This window comes from Balearica regulorum, chromosome 12, assembly GCF_011004875.1.
Source record: "Balearica regulorum gibbericeps isolate bBalReg1 chromosome 12, bBalReg1.pri, whole genome shotgun sequence".
In the NCBI taxonomy this organism is placed as follows: Eukaryota; Metazoa; Chordata; class Aves; order Gruiformes; family Gruidae; genus Balearica; species Balearica regulorum.
This window is the reverse complement of record NC_046195.1, coordinates 12,068,964-12,096,775: the sequence shown is the minus strand read 5'-3', so window position 1 is coordinate 12,096,775 and position 27,812 is coordinate 12,068,964. Positions and strand designations below refer to the sequence as shown.

Genomic DNA, 27,812 nt, shown 5'->3' with positions numbered 1-27,812 from the left:
TTATGAAGTTTACAAGGGAAAATTGTAAAACTTGTTATTAGGCTGACTAATGGGATAAAAAGAAAATTTTAGACTTCTTGTGAAACCAATTATGTTTTTCTCAGCAGATTTTAGGTGACTTTTCACATTATGAGCAGAATTCGGTCTAAAAATAAGCTGTGTCCACTTCTTTATGGGTTTATTGAGAACAGAAATTTCCACACCATTCTCCCTTTAATGTGACCACAATGGGCAGTTGTAATTTGTCCATTTATATAAAAAGAATGAATTAGCAAATTAGCCACCATAAACTGTTAGTATATCCACTTTTGCTGACATGTTTATTGTAATTTGCAATATGCATGATGTTGATTTTCAAAAATGTTCCATTTTCTTTTTTGAGAGTATGAATTATAAATTCATGAATCACAGAAAGCAAGACTGTAATAAAACTTAAAAGTTGGAAACACCACATAGCACTCATCTATGTAATCCTCAAAAAACCAGGATGTTGAAATTTTTCATAGTTTGATTAAAAGCCTAAAAAGTTCTATTCATTTTAGAGCTAAAACAGGGCAAGATGAATGTTTTTTCATGCATTTATGTATTGAGCAAAAGGCAGCTAATGAACACGTCAGGTAATGTCTGGAAAAAACCTAAAAATAGACAAGTATGCAAATATCAGTGCACCACTCAGAACATTACACAGCATAGAATCTCATAAAATAAACACAGAACTTTTTTGTCTAAAGACTTAAAGCATTTTTAATGTTTTGTTTTAATGGTATGAGGAGGTAAGAGGAAAGGAACTTATCTCCAAAAAACACATCTAGGAATTAAAGATGGCCCCTAATGAACAGAAAAAGGAAATGAAAAAGGAGAAGCCTTTGCAGCCATAAAAGTAGAGTTCAAAATATCATCCCTCTTACAAAATGTTTCCTGAAAACAGGCGTGTGGAGCACAAAAGTCAATTCTGGAAACTCTAGAACTATGAAAGCAAGTCCAGTAGCTGGCAGTTTCAAAATAAATAAAACCATCAGGCAACAACCGTATGCTAATTGCATTTAAGAAATAAGAGACTACCTATGTAGAAATGAAATAAATCTCAATAGTGGAGCTCAAGCAGGTAGTTAAGATTCAGACTCTGTTAACCCAACCCCTTTGGCTCACTTGGAAGAGCTTACAAAGTCACTGCCTTTTTCTTAGTGATGGAACTGAAGTATAAAATGTGCACCAACGTCCCAGGGCCCCTAACTCAAGTGTGTGGTAGTAGTGCTGATGTGCGTTTCTTGGCATAGTTGTGCCCTCACTTTCAGAGGATCTGACCTGATTTTTCTTGCTGAATGAGCACAGCTAAGACAGGGAGAAAGAAGGTCACCAAGAGCAGGTTGTGTGCAAGAGGCTGCTAGTTTAGTATAATACTAAGAAATCCCATAAATCCGTACATTTTTTCTGTCAATAACATTTTATTCATTTAACCATTTGTTTTAGCAAAAATCAGCTTTGCGAAAGCAAAACCCTGAAATGTCATAATCAAGAAAGTTAAATATTTTACGAATTAAGACAATAAATTTTGGAGTTTTTCAACAACAAGAGCAAGAGGCCTTTAAGTCCGTCTCTTGAAGCAGCTTACACTAGCCATCCTATTCCCTCTAGAGGAAGTATTGAAAATCATTTGCAACAGGGCCCACCTCTTGCCATTGGCCATCATCAGGTTATAGATCTTTGGTAACAAAAGCTGCCCAGGCCTCCTCTCGCTTTCTCAAATGGTCTTCTGGAAAGGGGGGGGGGGGGGGAAAACAAGGCTTCTGAGAGCTCATCATCTGTTCTGCTGCTGATATAGTTGGATTTGCTGTAGAAAGGATTGCACAGGAATTTAACTAGATATATTCTTAGGATCAAGGCCTGACCATAACTACCTTTAAAAACAGCACTATAGGTGATTTTTCCTTGATCTTTAACCCTTTGTCCCCAAATCTTTCCATTCGTATTTAGTATTTGGCTCCAATTAAGTTTATGATTCAACTGTGGAGCTTTAACTTGATCTATCAGAAGTTCTGTAAATCCTTGCTTGACTCTTTTAGTTCTAATTTTTGCTCCTGTTTTCTGTTAGACTTTTTAATTCAGCTATGAAAGTTAGAGCTTTATGTTTCTAACATAGAATTAGATTCAGACCTTCATAAAAAATTATTATGCGTGCAGCTGCTATTGCTGCTTAAAAGTGGCTCACTGAATTCTTCCTTGAGGATAGTCTTCTGGTAAAACTGTTGTCTTAATTCTTCTCTAGACGGACGCCTGGACAGGAAGGAAATGGTTACAAAAAAGGGTGTTCCCTGGGAGAAAGCCAATAGAAAACCTTTCAGCGTTTAATCAGAACAATTTAATTCTGTTGATAACTGATCAATAGAAACACAACTAAAAAATCTTGCTTGAAGTCAGAACAGCTTAGCTAAGAAAAATAAATATATATTATTTGTCACGAGGGACAGATAAGAAACCAGAAAACATAGAACAACATGAATAAACCCGTCCATCATATGAAATCTGGCAAAAAATAAGGCCTTTAATAATAATCCTCAGGAACTGCTGTAAGAGTTTCATACAAACCTGCTTCAGTATCCCTTGAAAAATTAATTTGGATTTTAAAAAAAAAAAATCCTACACATCTGGCTTGATGATTGGCTAATAGAACATATTTTTATTCCCACCCCAAATCACACATAGCTTGGCTGGAAAAAAGACAGCTGCTTGGGCACTAGTGTGTTTCAGTTCAAAGTACATCTAATCTTTATTGAGTTATTTGAGCCTCGTGTGCCAAGTGCAAAAAGACATGCTTTTGTGGGGAGAGGATTTTTTTTTCTTCTAATATTAATGTGTAATTTTGGCCAAGAAAGTAGTGCTTAGGAAACAATAGCAATCCTCAAAATGCGTTAGACTTAAAAATCCGATAAATATACTAAATGCTTTTGTGTAAATCCTTATCCAGCTTATTGTTTCTGCAGGAACTACTGCTATTGGAAATCAATCTTAAATGTTTTATTAGTCAATTACTTTAGAAAGCTCCTTAGTGTCTTCTCATCTGATCAGCTTCAACATTTTTTTTACTTCTCTGCAGATTTTCCATTAGTAAGTCTTAGACATATGACGACTTTGGCACGAGTGCCTTAATTACAAGTGAGGTTTCAGACACATCGCTTTTATGTGTGAACTCTCACTACACATTATCCTACCAAGGGAACTGTTAGCTGGGGAGTATGGGTTGGGGCAATTCCATGTTCTGCTGAACTCACTGACCAAATCTGCAAAGACTTCAGGGGCTCCAGAAAATGTTCATTTACAGGTTTTACTGGTAAAACAATTGTCACTGACCTGAGGGGGGAAAAAAAAAATCTGCCCAGAAAACAGCATTTCCTGATGTATGAGTTACAGCTTGGTCCCACTATCATAGTTAGACTGAGTGTTGCAGCCCCACAGAAGCATGAGAGATTACAGAGGAGGTTAGGTACTGTCCACTGTCAGTACTGTGGCAGATTCTGTCTCCTAGTAAACATGGTGCTATTATCGGAGGCCATGATGTGATATCTTGCAGAATCTCATAGTTAATTACTTTTGACACAAGCCCAAAAGCAGAGGGTGGAGTATAAGAGATAAGATCAAGAACAGAAGCAAGCTTTTGTCTCTTATGGAATATTGACTCTCAGAAGAGCATTCAATGAAAAAGCTGGCTAAAGTAGAAGAGCCAAGGTACGACAGATGTGATGGCAACGTTGCTTGGCAGTGTGCTCTCTGCTAATCCTGTGTACGCTGGGAAAATGTGTCAAACAAGGCTATATCACAGGGAGCAATTTTCAGTTACAGTTTTACATTTCCCATTGTACTTGTATCTGCATTGTGAACTAGTCTCTGATCAATATCTAGCCTTCCATCTCAAAATTAGCATTTGAAATATAATTTAATTTGCTGCATTATTCACAGGTTTCATGATGTTAAGCCTTACCAGTCTGGTTTTCATGCTATTGTTACTTTGCAGTGTAAGTCCTTTCATAGAGTTCATTTTTCTTGGTGAAGCATATAATGACAAGAATCAGGAATCACTACTTCAATCCGGCCCATAACAGCTGACTTGCAAAGTATCTTTTTTTTAGAACAAGATAGCTCTTGTGAATGTTGTTCTGGGTGTATCTTTGTTTAACTATATCTGTTTGGGATTTAGCACACAAATAAACTTCGTAGTTAGCTGAAAGTACAAAACTTTCACTTGCCTGAAACTGTAGCACAGCAGTTGCTCCAAGATATCAAGATCTTATAAAAGGGACACGTGGAGTAGGAGAGGAATTTCGGAAGGATTATACTGAGTAAGTACACAGCAGTTACTAAAATAAAAGTTGGCATTCAGATCATACTAACTAGAAACCAATATTCCCAAAGGTGTTATGTAAGTAATTACCAGATATTGGGTTGCCATATATACATGACTCTGTGTGTACATGTGCTGTATCCAAGAGTGCAAATATCAAATAGACAGTTGTGATCCTCTCCCATTAAGTGAATGGTAAAATTACTCTCATTCTATTTCGGAGCGTGAGCGTGCTCCTACATACAAGACACACACGTCAGCAAATACAGGGATGAAGATGTATGTGTCAGTGGGATTAAGATAATGCAGAGTATTAATTTGGCACCAGGCAGTGTTGCTGCACTGAGATGTCTAATGGTGTCCCCATTCCAAATCCCTTCTGGAAAGGTTCAGAACCCACTTATTGCACAGTAAGATTAAACTCATGATTGAATGAATTGCAGCCAGACATTATATTAAGGTAACACTCCACTGATAATCATAGCTCCTGCTAACAGGATGCATCACCTCTGCATATATTATGAGATTTGATTTTGTTAGTTTTCCAAGTGTGTGTATATATATACACACTGGTTTAACATTATTTTAGCTGCAGAAGAGGTTTTGAAAACATAGTCATGAAAAGCTATTAAGAAGGCAGATCTAGAAAGACTTGCTTAGGAAATATGCTTAGGAGTTGCTGCTTTATACACAGAAATTTTCATCCAGCCCCAAATCTTCTTGCTTTATTATTAGAAATACTACTAATACCCCTGCTGCTTACCTTAGATGTTGTTGGCGTGTCATTCTCATGCTCTGATTAGTGGGGGTTTTAACATTATGTAGAAAAGTGTCTTCAAAGGTTTAAAAAGTAAACAACCCCAAAATATATTCAAATTTTTGTTTGTTTAAAAAGAAACATGTACTTCCTATTTGTAGTCGGTAAATAAAAATGCCAGTGTGTCACTTTTATGTATATAGTTTGAATACCATAGGTCTTTCATTGAAACTTATGTCCCAATTTGCAGATTTCAGCAAAAGTATGGGGAAAGACATTGAAGCAATAAAAAAGGAAAGAAATTAATCAGAAGTTTAGAACATTCAGTTTTATTCTTTTATACAGTGCCAGTTTTCTATTTTCCTTTTCTTTGTTTATGAGAATATCATTTATAAGATTCATTGACAGAGAGACTTTGAAATGTACTGCAGCCTGCATGGTTTTGGGAAGATTCCATGACTTTGTGTGTCATGTTCTTTTTAAGAAAAAAAAGCCCCTACTATATCTTTATTCTGCTCCCACCCTGATTATTGCTTCCATGAATCTAGCTGAACTAAAGTTCAATGCAAATATATTAATGAAAGCATTGGTATGTACTGTGTTGTACTCTATTTTTATGACAGGATAATGAACAGGAACTCGCCAAATTAAACTGAGGATTATATCTAGTAAGTCAGTTGGTAACAAACCATGGCATGGCATTATTTTCTTTACAATCTCTAAGGTTATCTTGGAGGTTCTTGAAGATATTTACCTACTGTTGTTTGATTTTTTGGAGTCCTATGTTTACAGGTTTAGTTTAATGTACAACGTATCTAGTGTACATTGCAAATGGGTTACAAGATAATCAATTTCCATAGATAGCGCATGTTTTGAGATTAAACCTTTCTATAATTCTGCCTCTTGTTCGAAACTGTCTCCCTTAACCCTTGCTTTCCTCTTCTCAAATGCATCCTTTTAACTTTCCTCCCTCCAAATCTCATTTTTTCACCTCTCCCCATCATGCCCAGCCCCATCCTTTTCCTCTCTGGAGCTCCTGATTTGCTTGATCTCTCTGTTCCCCTTTTCCTGGTTGTCAGAAAACAGAAATCTTCTCTAGTGATAGTATTACCATTATATGTCCCCTCTGAGGCTCCTGAAAAGATCTGGCAGCTTGTGTTGGCTCTTGTTCATCTGCTGTGTTCAAATTTGGCACAGTCCTCTCACAGAATTAGTAGCCTCTAAGAATTTGGTTTTGGCCTGAATTAGCATGGGTAATATACAGAGGATCCCTTCTGAGATATCTAATTTGATGCAGACTTCTGGAAGTTAACTTGTGCTTAGTGTCACAAAAATGCGCACAGGGACAAACCTTGCTACGTCTTTTATGGCTGCAAAGGTTATGACGCTAGCAAAACATCAGTTTTCATTGTAGGTGTGGAAGTTTGTGCACTATGAGAGTGAGGACACTGGAACCTAATTCTCCGCATGGAAGCTGGGTTTGGACATCTTTGGGGTATCTTGATGCAGAGTCACCTCTTTCTGCAATCGGTCACTTCTGCTGAGGAGATGACTCATGAACTGGGGATGCTGTACTTGCAGGGCTTTGAAGTTACAGCCCTGAGGTTGTCAGGAGTATAAAGTGGGAGCGAGACTGGAGTTTGTCAATGACATTTCCTCTTGGTCTTACCTATTTACTTTTGCGTAGTACAACCAAGTGAATTATCTTCTTAATTATTCCTTATAGATTTTAATTGCTTTTTTAAATGGTCATTGGATTACATTTAATCCTTTGTAATAGTTTTGCATAAAAATGCAAAAACTCTACTTTACAGAAGCACAGCTAGGATTCAACAATTAGAACATGGTGTTTGGATAACTCGGAACCAAACTTTGCTTCATTATTTGTTCATTCACTTAGGGAAGTATGTTGTCATATTGTACAGCTCAGAGACAGCATTCATTTTTGTTGAAACTTTCGTAACGAGTCACCCTTGCAGAAGGATACATCAGAAACATAGCTAGAAGGTCTTCCTGCTTAACGTAATACATTCCTAATGTTTTACTTGGCCTTCAGATGCTCCTCCAATATTATCATTAATTACAACAGTAATAATGCTATTTGAGGAGAGTAGAAAACTTCTAATGTCTGGCAAGGTCCGTCCAATTTTTGAATGCTTCAGTTTAATCTTCCATTTTTACAGGAGACTCTAAACAAAAGAATATCCAATACCTGAAGAGAATAAGCATTGAACAGCCCTGCAAACATTGCAAGGTTCCCACCTCCAGTGAAATAGCTCATTGCTCCACCTGGTCTTACTTTGATGGCAGTAAAGGAGATAGGAGAGAGATGCACTGTAACAAAGTATTGTCTTTATTTCAATTTCTGTTTTCCTTGTCAATAGGTCTTGTAAATCAAAGTTTACACTGAAAGATATTTTTAGTATGGAAAAAAAAAAGACTTTATAATCACAGAGTTTTCTTTTAATTGCTTCTTCAGGAATGTATTTTGATATTAGCAACTGCTCATTGCAGTAAAACCCAGAAAAGGCATTCAACTTGCTGTGGCATGGGAAGTACTGCCAGTTCTAAATGCCCTACATATTTTCTTTAAAATTTTTACGTTCTTTAGGCCTCAACAAAAACCAAAGCTCCTCTTCCAGGTTTGGTAGCAAACAGACTATTATTCTCCAGTGCTAACCTTTGGACATCGGTTTGGTAATAAGCTTTTTTTACATTTTTTAAGAAAGTATTCAGCTTGTCAGTAGGCACCATTGACACAGTGCAGCCACCCCATCCAGCTCCAGTCAGGCGTGACCCGATGGCCCCAAATTGCCTAAAACAAAGTAACAGAAAAAAAATCATGTAAAGTAAATAAAAAAGGGGTAATTTGTCATATACATATATATATAAAATGCCTATAGAAAACTAATGAATACTCAAAACACATCTATGTCATCTGGTTTCTCTGAATTCACTTGACATTATGGCAATTTGCAGTTACCACTTTGGACCAAAAAAAAAAGGTGATGCTTTGAACTGCAGTGTAGTAATTTCTGTCAATCCCAAAAGTCACCCTCTTCTTATAATGCTTCAAACATCAGCTGTTTTAAGGATCACAGCGCAGCTGAGATGAAGAAAGCAGGAGAAGGAAGGAGTTGTGTTAGCAACATTTATGAGACATCAGAAGTGAAAACAGAAATACACGACAAAAATAGCAAAAGAGGGTTCATAAACTTATTGCACAGGATATAGACATGCAAACCATTTTCTAATGTGGCAAAGACAAATAGCTCTATTCTTCCAGGACAGATCTAAAACATGCTGAAGATTCACAGGCTTCTGCAGGACTGCTGATCGTGCCAGTCAAGAAAAGGAGAGTTCAGAAACTTAACGTCACACAGTCACTGCACTCAAACATCTGTTTATGCTGGATGGACAGCGTCAAGTATATCTCTTTAGAGGAATCTTGTGACCTCAACAGATTTACAGCAGCAGAGGTGAACTAAGAATTTAGTTCCCCCCCCCCCCCCCCCCCCAAAAAAAAAAGCTCTTAATAAGGAGGGTGAAGAGAAAGAACAACGCCAAATAAATGACATCCAAAATACAAACCTTTCCCAGCCTCAAGACACTGGCCTGCTAGAAATGTCCTACAGCAAATCCCATGCCATTATTCTGCAGGCCTCAGGTGTCATCTCATTAGAATTCAGTAGAATTATTTTCATTAGTTTGCTTACCTGTGTTCCTGATCTTTACCTAGATTCAGAAACAGTAGGAAAATTCCATTTAATAAATTTCTTTGGGGCTTTTCTAACCTAATCAGAACAGGATGATTTAGAAAACTAATTTGAAATCTTATTCTCACGACAGATCTAATCTGATTTGCAAGCCAGTACTTCTGATGTGTTTCCAATAGCCATGCAGGGAGAGATTCACCAGTCCTAGAATGCGTTAGAGGGAGAGATGGTATCATGTGAATAACATACTGGAAAATGACAGCTCATTCTGAGTAGGCTGTAGACATTTTTCATATGTGCATTTTATGTTAAATGAATCTGGTATACTGCTGGGTTAGTGGAGGTATAGGTCATATTTCAAGCAAGTACTTACATATGTGTTTGATTCTAAACATGCTTACAGCTCTTCTTGAACAGAAACACTTTCTTCAGTGTGTCTGTGTGGTGCCACCCTTGGTATTGACTCAATTTTATGTTCATTCTTTATTTCCTGTCGGTGGTTTTTTTTTTACTTATTATTCCTGTAAACCACTCATTCTCTGATGCAATTTTTGTTGTTTCTGGTCCATGGAGCAACCTCGTAAAAGGAGCAGGATCCAACCTAGTCTCAACTGCAATCAGTAGGGAAATTCCCATCGACTTTATAAGGCCCAACCCACTTTTCAGAGTCTGCTAAATCAACCATCTGTACTCGTTTGCTCTGTTACCTCAGTCAGAACTCCAGATTTCAGATGGTGTCTGGCTTTTATTTTGGTAGGCAACTGAAATCCCTTCAGAATTGTTCTGAACCTTTTATTGATTTCCTAATTCTCTGTGGTCATGCTCATGCCTTATTTTTTTACTGAGTCATTTTAAAATACTTAGTTGAAATAAAGCATCATGTAGACAGAAAATATGCCTGTTTCAGAGCTGAAGTCACTGTGTTTCAAAATACTGTGGCTAACAGTTCCAAATGTGGTAACATGATGAGACGCTTTGGGCTTAATGCTTAGGAACTTACTGTTTTGATGGGCAGTGCTGTAACACCTGAGAAGGAGTTACCTGATACTACACAATGCAGAAGTGAGCACCTAATTCCACATCTACTGGAGATGCAGTGCATGGGAGGTGTCTAGATCAATCATGAGAAAGCTAACTTTGGAACAGGTCTGAAACTGTCTTTTTTGAGTCTTAATCAGTTCAGTCCTAAGCTAGACTCCTCTGGTAAAGTGGCTTTCACAGCCAGACACTCTCTTCTTGTGCACTGGCATTGAAATCATGCATTTATGGAAAGGAGTATGAGCAGACAGTAACCTTTAGGATGGAGCGCTCATCCACACATGGGTGACATGGATTTTAGGTGTAGGAAAGTACCATATGCACCACCTGGGCTACGCTGCAGCCCTGAGGACAAGTAACAGAGGGGCACGCAAGAACGATGACGTATCTGTAGTCCAGTGTTGGGCGTGCTCAGCTCCCAGTCCCGAGTTCTGGCCTTTGCTTCTTGAAGAGTTTATATGTATCTTGTTCACTAGATAAAAAGAATTATCTTATGAGGAAGGGTGTGTGTGCAAATGAGAGTAAAACCATGAGCACTGCAGCAAAGGAAGGAAGAAGAAAAATGGAAGCCCCATAGTTTGGTGTGTGGAAGTGATATGTAAGACATTGCAGTACCTCATTTTAAAAATAATTGTGCTGCAAGAGGTGAAAAAATCAGAGCAATATTGTTAATTCCAAATACTCAAAATTATGAAGCAGTTATTCAGAAAGTATGGAGTTAACATGATGAGATTTAAATATATAAATGGGGAGGGTATTATACTTATTCTGTTTTGTAGCTTAGTGTGCATTTGAATAGCATCTCTAAGCCTTTCTGGCTCACTTTTCTTTTTGCAGGGTGGGGTTCTGTTGGTTTTGTTGAATTTTCAAATTGACTCCAGGATTTGCAGCTTTAAGAAAATCATCAGTGATAAGAGTCCTGATAAAATGCAGAGTTATCTCTGCCACCATAATGCACCTGGATGTGATGTAAAAACTGCGTCTTTTAAAAAGTGACCAGAGAGGATTCAGCTGTCCTCAACTGTAAGGAGCATGGCTGGCAGCACAAAAATTATCAGAATTTATCCCACTAAAAGATGGAGAATACGGGAATGAAAGTAAGTTATTTGCAACACTCAAGGATTCTGAGAGATTTTCAAAAGTACCTGACAAATTCAGGAGCTCAGATCCAATTTTTTGTTCCTTAATTGTTTAGTAAGTCTTCTGTATTACTTACTTGGAAAGACTAACAGGTAAAACAGCTCTTAACAGCATGTGCTAAGTTAGAGAAAGTACAAGCCTTCTGTCTTTGCAAAAAGAAAAAAAACCCAACCAACTGACCATCTAGTGGTTACAGTTTTCAGCACTACAAACCACAGCAAGTATGGATCCCTTTCTTTCTTGGCAGAGGTTGTACAGTAAATATAAAGATCTAGGCAAAACAGAAAACATCTGGATATGCAGATTATTCTTCACAGTTTAAACCTTGTAAGGAGAGAGCAGCAGTAGACTCGGGCAATTCTGTGGAATGTATTTTTGGAAAGGCTTTTTAAAGTTACAGGGCAGCTGTATATCATCGTAAGTAATGAATGTAATTTATGGAGTTCCTGGCCATTTCTATAATCACATCAGCCAAGTTTTCCTAGAGTGACTAGTGATTTTATGTCCATTATGTTTTTAATGTACAACTTGAGAAAAGTTAAGACTTTTTTTCCAATAGTTTCCAAAAATTAGATGCTGGCTTAAGCTGCATTCATCCAGAATAGCTACACTTTTAGAAATCTAATCACAGAATCAGGAAAACATTAAAGAATATCAAACTTCTAAAGAAGAAAAATAGATTTCTTAGGAAATACTCTTGATGGGACAAGATTAGAGAATAATGAACAAATAATGATTAAATAACTGTAATATACCAGTTAGAAATAATTTCACACAAATGACAGTTCACTGTGGTGCTTAGCTATGCTCATCATACTAGCTGTGGGCTCTTCTGCTGGTAAGTTAGAAATCTGATGTAACATGGGCACACACATCACTTTTTTCCTTCGCTATTTACGTTTTGGTCCCTGGAACTGAAATGCTCTGATTAATTTTAATTTAACTTAGTAAAATCCTCACTGCATATTCCTTTCCTTTGGGGTCTGTGGCTGTGTCTATGCTACTGCCTGCAAGTCAGTGTCATGATACCCAAGCTAGCTCAGAGAGCAGCAGCTGGCTAGCTATGAAAGCACAGTGCTCAGCTTAAATGAGAACCAGAGACTTTCCATCCCCGTGCTGAGCGTCATGCTGCTGTAGGCTGTTGCTAGCATCCATGCTAGCTTATTTAATGTAGCACAGGTAACGCCACGCAGACCTTAGCAGTTTACCTGCTTGTTTCCCCCTACTTGAAACAGGACAGTTTCTTCCCCTTATTTCTGCGAACAGCCCCTATCAGTATGATTCAAGCTGGGTACCCTAAGGGAAGACTCTTAAAATGGCTCGTCAGTTTGGCAAAGTTCAGTCTTCAGACACTACTGACCGAGGCATCAACGCTGGGTAGTTACTGTACCTAAAAATAACGCAGATGTTCAGTTTTAAGGCTTTTCCTCTGTCAGTGGGGTCATGCTGATACCTTGCACTGGGTCTTTGACTTCTGATAATTCAGTAGAGCGTAGTTTCTGTCTTCAGCTGACTCTGCAGACAGTTCTCCCTTCTCACACACAGATCAGCCATTCCCTTTGTGTAGCTGGGATAACCGTGGTGGAACTGCTTTGCTAAGTGACTGTCGTAGCTTGTCATATTATGTGATTGTTACGTGATACAATGAAGTGAACACAGCCTGTGAGTTACATACCAGATTGGCTCCCAAGAGAAGGAACAAAAGTTGTATTGCTAAATTACTATCAGACTGTCCAATGGCTCACAGGGCTTCTCTGTGTTTTATCACAAAACAGCATGTGTATCCCATATGCAAAATAATCTGTGAATGTCCAAAAGTCTTCTGTTCAGTTTTTAAGTGTGCAGCTTCCTGGCTCAGAGGCTGTTCCATCTTGTCTGCAAAGGGAATCAGGCTAGCCTAAATAATCATCTGTACCATACTCTATCCATTTACAAACCTGGTAAATGGGTGTTACAACTTACAAAATCTGCAGGTGTATAGATGTAAGAAAACATAAGGTAGATTGCATATTTGTAAAATTCATATTTTCATTATAAGGCAGACTAATTTATTAGTTTAAAAAAAAAGCGCCAGTTGCTGGTAAAGAACTATTTTTGTAACTTTCACTTTAGGTGGTAAGGTATTCATTTTTGTTAGCTTCACACTGAAACAGTTTCTGTTTTCTTCAAGACTGAAAGATACAGAGAGAGAATGGGATACTTTTATAGAATATTTGCTTCTAAAAGACAGTGAAACAACATTTCTTGACCTCAGGCCTGCAAACACTTCTGGCCCCCTACATTTCCCTTCTGGCAGGGCAGTAACACTTTGGCTTAGGGCAGAGTTTCCCAAACTAAGCCCACCCTTCTGCAAGGAGAAGGGGGAACCGTAACAGATGAGTGGAAGTATGAAGGTGGCATCACCAGGAGCCATGACGAAGGGAATGAGGGAAGCAGCTGGGAGAAGGTGGCTGGGGCAGAGGCAGGGATGGAGAAGTGGTGGGAAAGCTCGGGCAGTTCTGAAATGGTTAAGAAATACAGAAAAAGTAACAGACTTCAAAGAGAACAACTAAGATGATGTCTTAAGAAAAGCAGTTACGACTTCTTCTACAGCTTAAAAAAAGAATAGCCAGCAGTCTAACGTAACACTTGTGATGATGAGTCAGTCCAAAAGCAAAGTCTGTAATAAAGCCATAAACTGCAGCTTTCATCTGAAAGTGTTACACAGATGTCAGTAGGGAAACAATTGACCATGTAATGTCCCTGCAGGAGATTAATTCTGTAATAAGACACAAGAATACTTTCATTTTAAAATTGCAATAGCCAGCGATGTCATATTTTCGCATCAATTCAAACAATATTCTCAACAGGCGATTACTCTTCCTTGTGGTCAAAACTTACAGGCAGATGTCTACCAGCCGATCCAGTTCAGGACAGCTGCATTCATACATTTCCCTGCAGCTGATATAGCTCTGGTTCATTAGTTCCCCCAGCAGCTGGAGTGCATTGGCAGGTGCTTCATTGCATATCTTCTGAAATTCCAGCACTCTGGCAGCTTCACTATACACATGCTTTGCACGCTGGTATAACTTAAAGGTGGAAACTAAACAAAATGAAAATATGAAGTACTACAGTTAGCCATTAATATTCACTACAAAAGGAATGTACAAAAACATAGTAGAATTTTTTTAGTAAATCATATTTTGTATTAGAACTCTTTAGGCTAAAAGTCTTCTACAAAAGCTCACCTGCATCTTCTTTAAAACCCTAATAAAATAGCATTTAGAGTTCACCAAAATACAATGTACACACTTCTTTCATGTTGATAACTTCATGCATGTGCTCTGGTTATTTGCTGTGTCACTGAACAGACCCAGTTTCTCCTCTGGCTTTGCAGAGGCAAACCACAAGTTCCAGAGTTAGCAGTGACATGCAAAAGGGCATTCATCTAAAGCGTTCAGGTTTTCAAATGCCAGCAATGCTGAGTCATGAGCACAGCAGAAACGTGCCCCAAGCCCTGCCGGCGCCTGCAGGCCCAAGGCATCAGGTGACTGCTCCAGGCCAAATCTGCATCCATTATGGAACTGTGGGGATGGGCCTTTTCTTGGGGAAAAAACAACTACAAAACCCCACCAACCACTTTTTTTTTTTTTTTTTTAAATTTTAAGCTGAGATTAACAAAAATGCTATTATTCGTATTTCCTGGTGCATAGGTAAGGAAGCCCCCTCAAATACTTTCACAATGATGCTGGCCCACCCTGACTGTAAGTAATACTAGATTAACGATACAGTGAAAAGCACAGGTGCTTTCAGTTTGGTTTTCAGGGTTTATTTTTGGTGTGTGTTACCAGCCAGAGCATCAGTGGTGCCCATATGGCTGTGAAGAGATGTCAAGCCCAGACAGGTACTGCCTAGTATTGACCTACTAAGATCAACGGCTAGCGCAAGGATTTTGGATTAATTTTTTTCTGTTGTGCCATGAAAAAGCAGTTCCTCTGGGGAGGGTGTGGGGTGCCCAAACCTGTGTGGCCATCAGGGTAGAGACCTCCACCAAGCCTGAACAGTGGGGCATAAAAAGGAAGGGGATGGTTGTGGTTAAAGGCTCCTCAAGCTGCTCCTATTTACAGGAAGGGTTTGGTTTGCAACTAATATCCGAGAATTGATCTGCCTTTCTCAAGCTCATGTTGTAGTTCATTGTTCTTCTCTCCCAATATAGCTCTGTTTGCTTTAATACCATTGCTGCTGTTGAGGACATATTGTTCACCAGAAGCATGCATGACATAACCACTTTAATCATAACTTAAATTTACTTGAGCTGTTTGGGTGGTAAATATTAGAAAAGTATTGATGCTGGAGCACCTACTGTGGTATGTTTCCTTATTTCATCACGACTCAAGCATGCTTTTATTAGAGCACTTCAGAACATCCCTGGCTTGCTTTCTACGTGTAAATTCTCCTTTAGAGCAAGGTCTTTCTCTTCATTTCAGTGTCTGGTCTCTTTTGCTTTCCAAAATGGCTGATGAAACACTGAGAGGTAAAACGAGAAGAGAGACAAGCCCTGTGCTGAAAGCAGAACTCATTTGCTGACCCAGACACATGGAGTTCCTACTTGGCCGCTTTGCGGAGACAGCAAAGTTCTGGAACCACTTCTGATGATTTCAGCAATCTACATTTGCAAGTACATGTAGAAATCTCCCTTGAAAATAAAATTCCTGGAAATAAAATTGTGTCCAGTATTAACTCTCTTGTATGTATACTCCGGATTGCAACCCTTACAGACTAAAACTTCATCAGCGCCTCTATAAGCCCTTTTTATTTCTCCAGAGTAAGTGTAAATCACAACTGTAAGTGCTGAGAGAGACACAAGTAGCCTCAAATGATAGCAAAATGATAGCAGTGTTCTGCTACTGGTGGTATTGCTTCTGGTGATATTTATTTTGTAATTCAATACAGCCTGCTACTGAGAAATCCTGTGCTGCTGTCTTTTGAAGAGGCCTTCTGAATGGATTTCAAACTAGGACAGAAATAAGAAAATTGAGTGCCCCCCAGACACACTCTTGGGAGTACTGTACAGGAAAAGCACATTTGGGTTTCCCATTTACAGGTGTGTTTTACCCCACTGGATTTTGTTGTTGCTGGAGTTACTTGCACTGTGTTTTGCAGACCGATGTCTCAGTATTTTTGAATGTTGAAGAAAGGCAGCTTGGCCTATTTTTAAGGATGGTTTCTCTTTAAATGTTCTTTTCTTATAAGCCATTGTTTTAGAGCAAGGAGATTTCTAAATGTGCATTCATTTAGGGAATATCTAAAGTTGCGTGAGAGATTGCCATAGCTCACACTCTCTTGTAAATCACCATTGAACAGTAGTAACCCAAAGAATGAACTGAAAACATGTCTGGTTTCAATTGTAAGGCATCAGCTTTGCCAAAGACTGTGATTGATTCGGAGACCACCCTTTGGTAGAGCAATGCTCCGCTGGCCAGATTACCTTTTTTAAAAATCTCTGGGGTTGTGTTGTACTCATCATGTTATGAATTGGCAACCCGAATGGGCACTCTGGCTACTGGCTGCCAGCCAAAAGATCTGAGCCGTGTCCTTGGCAGCATTCACTCCCAGGAGAGTCGCCCTGTGCAGGGGAGAACTTGCTACCTTGACGCTGGCTTTCTCTGATGCAAAAGCAGTTCAGCAGGTCTCAAGTGAGAAAGAGTGGCTGCACACTGTTTTCGGACTCCTTTGGAGACATTTACCTAATTAGTATCAGTTAAAGGCTAGTATCATTACGTTAGCTATCAGCTGGTTACGGGCAGCATTTTATTTCAGAAAATTATGTCTATGTTTAAAAAAATTTTCTTATGGTTTGCTTTTCCTCTCTGGCAGTGTACTGTTCAGGTAAAATTATCTTCAGGAACAGCAAACACCTCTGTCCTCTGTATAAAATAATTAAATGATTCACATACTTTTGGCTTTCAACACCAAATGCCTCTGGTAATAGAGAAACACTCTTGTATCTCTTCTGTTTGGATGGGTAGTCCAACTAACCATCTCTGTATCAAAAAAGATAGCAGAGCACACATGATATTTCCAAAAATTACATCTATATTGGAATCTCTTTGCTACATCACAGCCTGCATATTAGCTCCATGTAAATAAAATCTGAATTAATAGGACATGCCATAGAGCTATGGAGGTTGTGATTTTAGAAGAGTGCAGGAACTGATCAGAATCTGCGTGCTTCATGCGGCCACATTTTTTGCAATTAAAAAGGACTGATTTCCTAAGCCATACTCTGTCACGGCTGAAAGAAACAGAACCAAAGTGCACATGACTGATTAGTTTATATCTGAGTTAAAGCTGGAGTGTTCTGAAAGAGGAAAAACTGAAGCCCTGAAAGTAAACCTTCCAGTGTTGCACAGGACTGGGTTATATGGTCTTGCCCTCTGTGGTGCTCAAAGGAGAGCAAAAAAGCGGGGTTTAGGGAACTCATGCCAGATTTTTAAAAGCATGTGGATCCTTACATCTATTATAGCATATGGAAATTAGGTACTTAATCTGACTGAAAATATACTTTCCTAATCCAGTAAACTACAAAGGCCTGATTTCTCCCACTTAAATTTGTTTGCAAATCAGGGGTACAGGTACCCTCAGGTCCATGTTCTGTCAGTGAAGAGGGTAGGTTAGGGAACTGTTTATCCCACCTGAGGTCCGGGTTGCCCAGGTCTTTGCTCAGTATCATCAAAGTCGATCCTTCATTAATTTGGGTGATTCTTATGGTAATACCACTGATACAGCACATCTGGTGACTAGAGAGGAACCTAAAACCTCTGGTGCAATGAAACTAGCTGGCTGCTATGCTGACCTAAGAGCAATTGTCTACAGCTTGTCTAAAGTAATGTTTCTTCCATAAGGGGATCTGTGCAATATCCAGTACAGGTGCTCTGCCATATTGTGCCATTCAGACTGATGGAGATTTGTATCAGCTGAGGATCTAGTCTTGAACCAGAATCACACTCAAAAACTGTTCTTTGACAATCACTACACGTTTCCTCTCTGCCACGTTCTGCATAGCCCACTGCCATACAGTAATGAACTGTTTTAGTTCTAGACACACTCACACAGTCAGAATCTCAGGGTCTCTTTTGTACCTTTCTGAAAAGAGAGCATGGAGATTGTCGTTTATTTTGTATGGTATCAGCTGCACACAAAGTTTCTTGTGGACTCAATGAGGGTGAGTGATACCTTTTACGGATTGAAACACAAACAGATCAGAAGAAACTAAAGCAAATCTGCAAAGTCAAAATTAGACCAAAGAAAACTTCAAGGCGGACAAGGAATCCTGTACCTGGGTCTGCTGTTAGTGATGTTTTTGTCACTAAGTTTTTAACACATTTCACCTGTATTCAGCCTGCTACTGCAGCAGCTAATCCACCTCCCAGGTCATAGCCTCACTACCTGTGTTTCTGCAGTTTCAAAGGGGGATGCAGTGTATCTTCTAGAAGGAATCTTCTCCACTGTTAAGTGCTTTGTATTACTAGTTCTTACCTATTTTTCAGAGAATGTTAGCAGCTCCTGCTGACCCTTGGTGGATTCTCTGCACCCTAGCTTTGCTCCTCTGCAGAGGATTTCTGTATTGTCATCCATGAACAGGTAAATTCAATTCACTTACAAACTCCCAAACGCCCTTGAAAGAAATGGTGGCATTTTCTAGTGCATTAATAGCTTGCACTGCAGGAAGAACCTGCGAAGTTGTTAAGACACAGCAGACTAACATTAATGAAAGTTTGTCCAAATTCCATATAAAACCTCTCAAAACCAAACAGAAATCCTGGGCTATTAATCCCAAACAACTGTGCGTTAATTAAATATAAGAGAGAAGTTTACTGTGGGTTTTCAACTGTATGGTCATATTTTTAAATTTAGCTTTACAAAAATTGTCCAAACCTGTCCACTCCATTTACAGGGATTTTTTTTCTTTATAATTAAACATTGTGGCTTCTCAGCAACTCATATTATTTGTTACAACTTCAACTTCAGCAGATTCCTTTCTTTAGAGGCTTTCTGTACAATTCTATCTGACCTTTAGCTAAAGACCAACCTCTTCAGGCTATATATATTTTTTTTTTTGGTAGTTGCTTTGGCAGCTTCTTAAGATATGTTTTGCTGTAGATTAATGAGCTACACATGGCTGATGGGACTGTTAGAAACTTACAAGAGGAAAAACTCACCGACGTGAAATCATGTAGGGGACAGTTTCTACCACCATTACTCATGTGGAATAGTACCCTTCTCTGTTAGGCATCCTGCTGATTGAACATGATGAGGGTGAAGGTTTCTGGCTCACAATGTATATAAGAAAATGCTGCCAGATGGCTTTAATTTGAGCCAGATTGTGAACTCCCCACTTGAAGTGGGGAACAGTTACTCTACTGGGACTGCTCAAGTAACTGTTTGCAATCTGACTTTCTGAAAATAAACCAGGGGACAAGTCATTGCTAGATTCAGTGACCCATTTAGCAGACACCTGCTTTGAGATGATACCTACTGGCTTAAAGTGATTTCTTCCTCCAGAGGAACGCTAGCTTTGACAAGGCTTCTGCAACTAACGTACACCATTCAGTGCCTGTGCCTAACCTGTGGCACACCCCAAAGGCCTGATCCGGCAGGCAGCTGTACGGCGTCTGCCTGGAGTGGCCACCTCTCTAGGGCTCATCCCAAGTAAACCGGGTTTTTGTGGAAGAGGGTGGTATGTTCCCAAACTTCTCCATGACACGGATTAGGCTGAGGCTGGAGTAGCATGTGGACCCTCAAGCTGGGAAGCGCTCTTAGGTCTTACCACTTTGGAGGTAACTTCTGTTCTTGTAAGAGAAGGGCACTCTGCTAACGCACATGGCAAAGCTTTACGTACCCCAGAGCAGCCTGACAGAATGGCTGGGAGTCCATCTTCAAGTATGCCTGTCTGTGCAAGTAAAGCTGAAACTGTTCTTGCACTGAGATCACTATTAATACAAATTACTTGGCAGTGGGAATGAAAGGCTATTCAAGCACCACTCAGTGAAGCTACAGCACAGATTTAGAATTCTCTTTTCAGGGGACAAATAGGAGGGCAGTTCAACAGCCAAATCGACACAGCAAATGGAAGCCGGCTCCTCCCATGGTGATTTCATTCCCAGGTTTAAATGTCAAAATTAGATTACAATTTTATACATGAAAAGGAAAAATGGGTTTAAAAATACTTCATTCAAGAAGGAAAAAAACATTTCGTGGTTAAAGGAATACACTGTTTTACAGGAGAATATCCTTTTGTGGTGAAGCTTATAAATACTTAATGTCCCACAATCACCACACACTAAATGTTCTGTGAAGTACTCAAGTCCAAGACAAAATTATGGCATAGGGCACCTTAGACAGTAATAAATATTATTTTTCTAGAAATGTTCAGAAGCCACAAGTACAATCCATGTGTAAACATTTGCAAGGGGGATTTAAACTCAGGATTTTGAGTTGGCCAAGGAACAACTGCAAGACGTTTAGAGAGGCACCATCTGTACTTCTCCAAACCTGGGAATGAGTGGGCTGTACAGTGGGGACCTGCAGAAACCCTGGAGTACCTACCTATAAAAGGGATGCAAAGTTGCTGTGTGCTTCCAGACCTGGCCTGGGACTTGCCCAAAGCCTGTCCATACCATTTTTCTTTTGGATGTGGAGTTTTTCTGTGGTCAGCCTTATACACTTGTAAAACTTTATGTAAGCATACAGTACCATCGCTGGAGGAGCAGAGGAGGGGAAGCTAGACTTAAGGCTAAAATAATATTTACATAGCACTTTCAAATCCTTGAACATGAGATACAATGCCAGTACAAAACATATTTGTAACTATCACTGGGCTTTGAATAATACAAAAAATTAAAACTACTGGCAATTTATATTCAGCCACAGAGAAAGCTCAAAATCCAGTAAATTATCTAAATAGCAATTGTCATGCAAATAATTTACCCTTAAGCTTATAGTATTTTATCAGAAAAGCTGATAACATGTGTACAAAGGAAGAAAGATACCCTAAATGTTATGGTTGTTTCTTCATGTTGAACAAAAGTTCAGCAACATTCTGAAATTCTCTGCAGAGATAACTTATTTGTTGGTATGTTTTCTCTCACATGAAGAAGCCAGGCATTGTCATTAAAATATAGTGGGAAAGCAGAGGGGAAAGAAGAAAAATATTTTTTGTCAAACAGCCTCTGGTTTTCCAAAGCCAACATAAAATGTAATTTGTTTAGTGTGTAACAAAAACAAACAGTGGATTTAGATTCCTCCTTTCTGTGTCTGTCTTGTTTCTTCTTTGCATATAGTTTTACAGAAATCTGTTATTTAATTTTACACTGTACATGCAAAGAGGCTTTCAGCATAACCCATTTTAATTGGCCTTATCAAATGAAATCATGGTCATGCAAGTTTAAGAGATTCTGTTCAGCAAACATCTGCAAACATTATTCAGAGCCACAGTATAAAATCTCCTTTGAGTTTCTTCTACAGCTTTTATGTTTAAATTTTTTATCCAGACTTTGGTTTTTAGAAAAAATCAAAATAACCTGTATAAACAATTCAGTTCTACAGAACTGTAGAATTTTGTTTTACAAACCTGGGTATAAGGAATATAAACATCTGTAAGTTAATAGTCTCATATGGCTTCATGAAGGGGAAAGTAAGGGGACAGCACAAAAGATTCTACAAGGTTGTGAGTCCCATGAAAATGTTGCAGAGTGCAGGTACACGGTTCAGTGTATTTCTCATGTACATACAGCACAGAGTTATCAGAACTCTTTCTGTGGAGATACAGAGCTGGATTAGACACCACATTTCATGCTGGTACCTCTGGCAATGTAATTATACAATAAAGTTTCATACTCTCTGATACCACTGGGCTGCAAAACAGGTTCTAGATTATGGACCTGGTCCTTGGTCAATATATAAAGTTTACAATTGTTCCAGATACACAGATTATTTAAATATAAGCATCAGTATACATAGATATGTTACTGATTTATATACATCAAATATATACATCCCTGAAAGCAGTCTTGGGAAGAGCCGTCAAGGATACAGTTCACCTGCGAAACAGTAGAAGTATTAAGGCCGCAGAATGGAAACTATGAAGTAGGGATTATTTTCAGTTCTTAAAGAAAGATTCTGATCTCAGTTGGAAACCTGTTATGAATGCAAATTAATTTTTTCATAAATGTTCTAGTATTCAGTATTATTAGCAACCCTACTATATGTACCCAGGATCCATTCCATGTGTGCCAGTGCTCACGACTACGTGGTATAATCATAAGCAATAATACATGGGAAATACTTTAAATAGTAAATTGTTCACCTCCACCACCATTTTCCTAAAAGGAAAAAAAATACTGATAGTGACAGAAACCTCTTTCTCAGGAGAGACCTAGATGACTTGCTGCCCAGAGCATGTTTGATGAAGTGATCATGTATTTATCAATTCAGAACAGAAACACAAGCTCCATCTATGCTGGCCTTTAACACTAGTTAAGGGAGACCAGATAGGATTCATTTTAATGACTCCGTAACCACCCAAAGTATTTGGTTTGTTAGAGCTACTGCCAAAAAAGGAAGCCTAGTTTAGACTTTTCCCTAGAATAAAACCTCAGTTATTTAGAGATGACTCTCAAACAGCACAGGTTAATCTAAAATAGTAAGTGATCAGCTACTTCTACCATTTTAGAAACAGTTCCATCAAAATCAAAGTTTTGCTCTATTTTAACTTTAAAGTTAGAATAAAAATCATGGTATCAATTCTCTCACTTGCCATCCAAGACTCTGGGGAGTATTCTGGCAAGACTTCCACCTGCACCACTTATTAATACATAAACTTTTATGTAATACAAATATTGTACACTAAAACCCACCATTTCATATATACTTACCATCTTGCGTGTTTTGACTAAGGATCTGAGAGCGGAGCTCCTCCAGGCTAATTCCCAGGCATTTACAAATTTCCTCTGTGCTGTAAGGCTCAGGATGTAATACGTCCTCAACAATGGTCAGCATTTCCGCCAGGCTAACTCCTAGCTTGGTTTGCACATCATGGAGTCTTAACATTGTTTTCCAGTCCAAGCCTTTTGACTTTGAGAGAAGCTGAAATTCAGAAAATAAACACAATACTGTGCTTTCCTGTTTAGAACTATTTAATTGCCCATTTTAAGATAGTTTTAAGACCCATTTGCTCTTTTTACTTCTTAATTGGGAATCATCAGAAGCTATTTTCTATCAGTACACAGCAGATAATCATTATATTTATTTATAAGAGGTCTGTGAATCATAGATATTCTTCCCTCAAATCAGATATTACCTGTAAAAGCCCTCCTGGCATTATTTCTGTGATATCAGTGATTTATCCTTTACCATGGATGTTATTACTTTAAGCATTTATTAACCTTTTACAATCACATTCAATTGCTTATACAAATGCTACGATACTGTAACACTAAAAGTCCCTAAGAAGTCTGTTGCTGTACTGTTAGGATTTGCCTTAACATTTAAACCTCAGTTTGACCTTTCCAATATGCTCCTGGTGTTTTCTGATGAACATTTGAGGTTGCCATTAAAACTCTTTCTTATGACAGCCTTAAAAATATGAAAGTAGGCGTAAGATTTGTGTGGGAGAATTAACCATAACCTTTCTCAATCTCTAGCATTTACAGTAAATTTTAAGTACGTTCTTTTAACATCCCATTTGAAGGAAGTTTTGAGCCTTAGAGGAAGGTTATGATGTGTTAGTCAGAATCTGCTCCATTCCCACATGATTGCTATGATGCTAATTACTTATAGATATATATGTTTTTCCTACTCCAGACAATGACATCATGCTTTCTGTACCTTTGTGATGTTTTAGCAATTGACAGTAGTTACTTCAACGCACCAGAATGCTAAAAGGAAATATGTCAAAGAGGCTTTTCTCTGGAAGGTTGCTACATGTGTAGCATGTGCCTAATGAAAATGGTTGAGTAAAGCAGCTTTCCTCATAAGGTGGAATATTTTTAATATTATGAATTATAGAAGAATATTACGTGGTTATTGTGGGATCCTACTGACACTCCACCTTTAATTTCAACAGATTACTACAGAGTCAGACACAGATTAGCAGGTACATGGCAATGTCGTTTTACTGTATTCATGAGCTCATGATATACCTCCAATTCTGCACCATTTAAATTGAGATTAAAGCTTCCAAGTATGCCAGATCAGGCTGTATAGTTGCAGAGGGTTTAAACCAGTGCAGCAAGACCAGGAGATGAAATCCTTTTCCTATTCAAATCAGCATTAAAACTTCTCATCAACAGTGCCAAGATTTCACCCAGTGTGTTCTGTTATTCTTTTCAATAAAAACTGGTTTTGAGAGATTCGTTTGAAATCATTTATGTCTCAATTCAACAAAGCCATTTAACTTCCTGGGTTAAAAAAATCATGGGATTTACCTGCAAGTTTGAAAAGTACTTCCTTTGCCTTGTGCAAAGTTACAGCATAAAATTTAAGCAGAAGATCCGCTGCCCAACTATCTGCTATAGATTCTCACCCTCCTGCTCTCCTCCAACAGTGCTTTTGCAGGGGCTCTTCCAGTTTTGCTTTATTACAGTATATAAAAATTAACTACTTTTGGTGCCATCTAGTGACTTGCTAAGATTTATGCGAAGCTCAGTAGAGCAGAACAAACAAAATCTAATCATAATCCTCATCATATGACTGTCGCCATCTAAAACACAGTTTTGTATGTTCAGTGGTAGAGAAAGAAGCAGCACTGTCTAGTGGCTAATGTAGAAATCAGGGTGAGAAAATTTTCTTGTAAAAGATTAAGTCACTTCTGGCCTGCTTTGCAAAGGCTCAGAGTACCTAGAACTCCGCAGCCTTTATGTAATTATATTTTAGCTTACTTATTGATAAGTTAGAATAACAATTATTGCTTCATTTGTTTTACTTAAATACGCAGTATCTCTTATGTTTGTGCATATTTGTGACATGTGCCTCAAGGTGCTAAATGAATGGAAGTTTTTTTCTTCATACTTTAATCCTAATGTTCAGCATCCCTTAGACTTTATTACCAGAAGTTAAAAAGAACTAAGAATTTACGAAAATTATGTTCTATAAGGCAACAAATTTTTTTCTACTTCCTTTTTAAATAAATAATCCCGTGTAGAAATATGTCATGTGTATTGTCACATTTGTTGCTCTTTCTACACTTCAAGCAGATGCTGTATTTTAGATGAGCTAACTATACCAGGGTTTTACAGGTCAAATGTTCCAACTGGAAACTGACCCTGTCAGGCTAGTGGGGCAGGGCTTTGTTGGAAAGGTCTATACTGCGCATAGCAAAGTTTCAATTCTCATAGTACTAGGAAAAATGTTACGGGCAAACAGAAATGGTTTTCAAAAACAACCTAGCTGCAGCAGCTCAAATTGTAATGGACACGGTACAGAAATGGGAAAAAAAAATCCCATCTATTAAATGTACAAAAGTAATCCCAATGCTGATCCCACAGTTGGGTATTTTCTTGATGATCTCTGACTAGATGGATTAAAGATGTGGACATCATCCAGCTGGCTCTTAACTGCCAGGATATAGCATCTGCAGCCTTTATTGTCCCTATTGTTCAACACAGGCACACTGGAGAACTGTAAGTAACTGAGAGGAAAATGTACTTAGTAAACGATAGGATAAATATAAATAAAAGAAAGTCTGACGAGGAGTATAGGAATACTTAGGCCTTACACAGCAATGTCACTTTATTACACTTTACGCTTCTCTAATGTCATCTGAGCATCTTTCCACATTTAACAAACATTAGTTGATTAACTATATGGTATTCCAGTTGTAGACATTCTTGGCACTGCTGTATAGCTGACAGTGAAGCAAACCACACATGGTGAAGCAGGGGAGAACACAGCATTCACTAACGCTCGTATTCATCCTGCAGCACCTACTGTGTGAGTATTCTGAAGTAGAAAGTACAAGTTAATGTCTTCTGGAATTGTGAGTGTTCTGCAGAACATAAACATTTTTAAACATACTGTTTAATGGAGTACAGGAAAGCACTCAGAGGCTACAACAAGAATAGCAAAAGAAGAAAAAAAGCAAAAGAATGACTGTCAAGAAGGGAAGGGAAAAGAGCAGAATCTGAGAAAGTTAATTCTGTGAGGATGATCAAGAGCTCACTTGCTGTAGGACAGACTGATATAAAAATGTTCTACGCTAATTCCAGGGGGATATGTTGTGTTGGCATCTTTACTTTCTGCAAACACTATGAAATTCTAGAATGACCTAAAGCAGAAAGGGGAAAAAAAAGCCTACCCTAAGGCACTTACCAATGAGAATTTCTTTTAAAGCGTTATTGCGAGGCCCAGCATGTTATTTCATAGTTCCATTAGCTTAATGGTGCTTAAAAGACTTCCCTGCTTCCACTTACATACCTGCCCTCCTTCACCCCACTGTGACCTGTTCCTGAAGACAGTCTTTTCCTGGCTCAGTGTATTTTTATAGCGTGTGCAACTTTCCATCTGGGTAGCATATGTTTTAAAATAGACAGGTGTATGTTCTTAGTCCCCTTAAAATCAAGCATCTGGTAAAGGTACCTTTTTAGAAATTGCATCATAGCTTACAGGAATGTAAAAAAAAAAAAATCATCTTTCCTTACCACCTTTTCAGCTTACTGCACAGGACCAATAATTTAAAGCAATTTAGAAAACTGTGATTCAATTCACAAAATCTGGTATATGGAACAATACTTCAAAAGGTCTTACAACTTCATGCACTCATTGTAGTTTGCCTTTTAGACTAGATCATCTCTGAAGGCTCTCTGTTTCTTATGCAAAAAAATTTCCAAAAGAAGCTCTTCCTAAAGTACATGCTTAGTCAATTAACTATCATTAGAGATTTATCAGTTATGCCAGAGCCAACATAGAGAGAGGTCCTTATCTTGATTTGCTTAATGGCATAAGAATCTTTTTATTAACTTCAGTGACAACTTTAGCTATGGTCATTGGTGCTATCATTTTTACCATATCTTATACAGATCTAAAATGCAGCTATGTTCTTTATACTTGAGTTTAAAGCCCATATTAAAAGTCATCTTAAATTTATCTTCCCACCTGGAAAAATATCTCAACGTAATATTTTATATTACATTTTGTCAGTACGTGATCATCTCTTCAACTCTTTTTTTTTTTTTTTCTCTCCAATTAACTATGGTAATTTTTCATAGAGTTATGATGCCAACAGATGCTCAAAGTACTTTTCAGTATTGCTCAGATTTTGGCCAAATGTTTTGTGGCAAGGAGTTCCATGCTGCAGTTTTTAAAACTTTCATCTAGACTTTATGACCTGAATTCTGTTCTTTCAGAAAGCACACTACATTGGGTATAATTGCAGTGAATCTTTATGCTTACTCCTCAATCTAGTGAACGAAAAATCCACTGTATTCCTATAACAATCTCAAATCAAACCCTACATCTGCATATTCCTAAACATATGGTCTACAAAACCCAGAATTAAAGCAGAACTTGGATTTTTCATGTTCAAATTCCGTCCATTTTGAGATAACTGCAAGCTGTAAACTGGCTGCACAACCTAAATGTTGAGTTTTGATTCAAGCCTGTTTTTAAACTTTACACTGACATACACGCTGCTATTCAGCATTTCCAATATTACTTCCAGGCCTCCAACTAGTAGCTTTGATGTCCTCTAAATCCTAGAAAGTACACATCTATTGCCATATATACATATAAACATATGACCACACGGGTTGCTTTCCATTATTTGTCATTATTCAGCTTTAATTAGAAA

The 27,812-nt window shown here is 38.3% G+C and overlaps 1 protein-coding gene across 3 annotated transcripts in view; it reads right to left on the bottom strand.

Annotated features, from left to right (window-relative positions):
- Positions 1-1,613: 1,613 nt before the first annotated feature.
- GALK2 (galactokinase 2) overlaps positions 1,614-27,812 on the bottom strand; it is a 55,381-nt gene continuing 29,182 nt past the window's right edge. For 2 of the 3 annotated variants that reach the window (XM_075764369.1, XM_010306881.2), the window contains exons 8-10: positions 22,903-23,113; positions 13,868-14,069; positions 7,426-7,908 (exon numbers count right to left, since the gene is read on the bottom strand). In XM_075764369.1, coding sequence (XP_075620484.1) covers positions 7,701-7,908; positions 13,868-14,069; positions 22,903-23,113 — 621 coding nt within the window. In that variant the 3' untranslated portion in view covers positions 7,426-7,700. Of the gene's footprint in view, positions 1,754-7,425; positions 7,909-13,867; positions 14,070-22,902; positions 23,114-27,812 lie in introns of those variants that run through there. The other variant, XM_075764368.1, reaches the window with a different exon arrangement.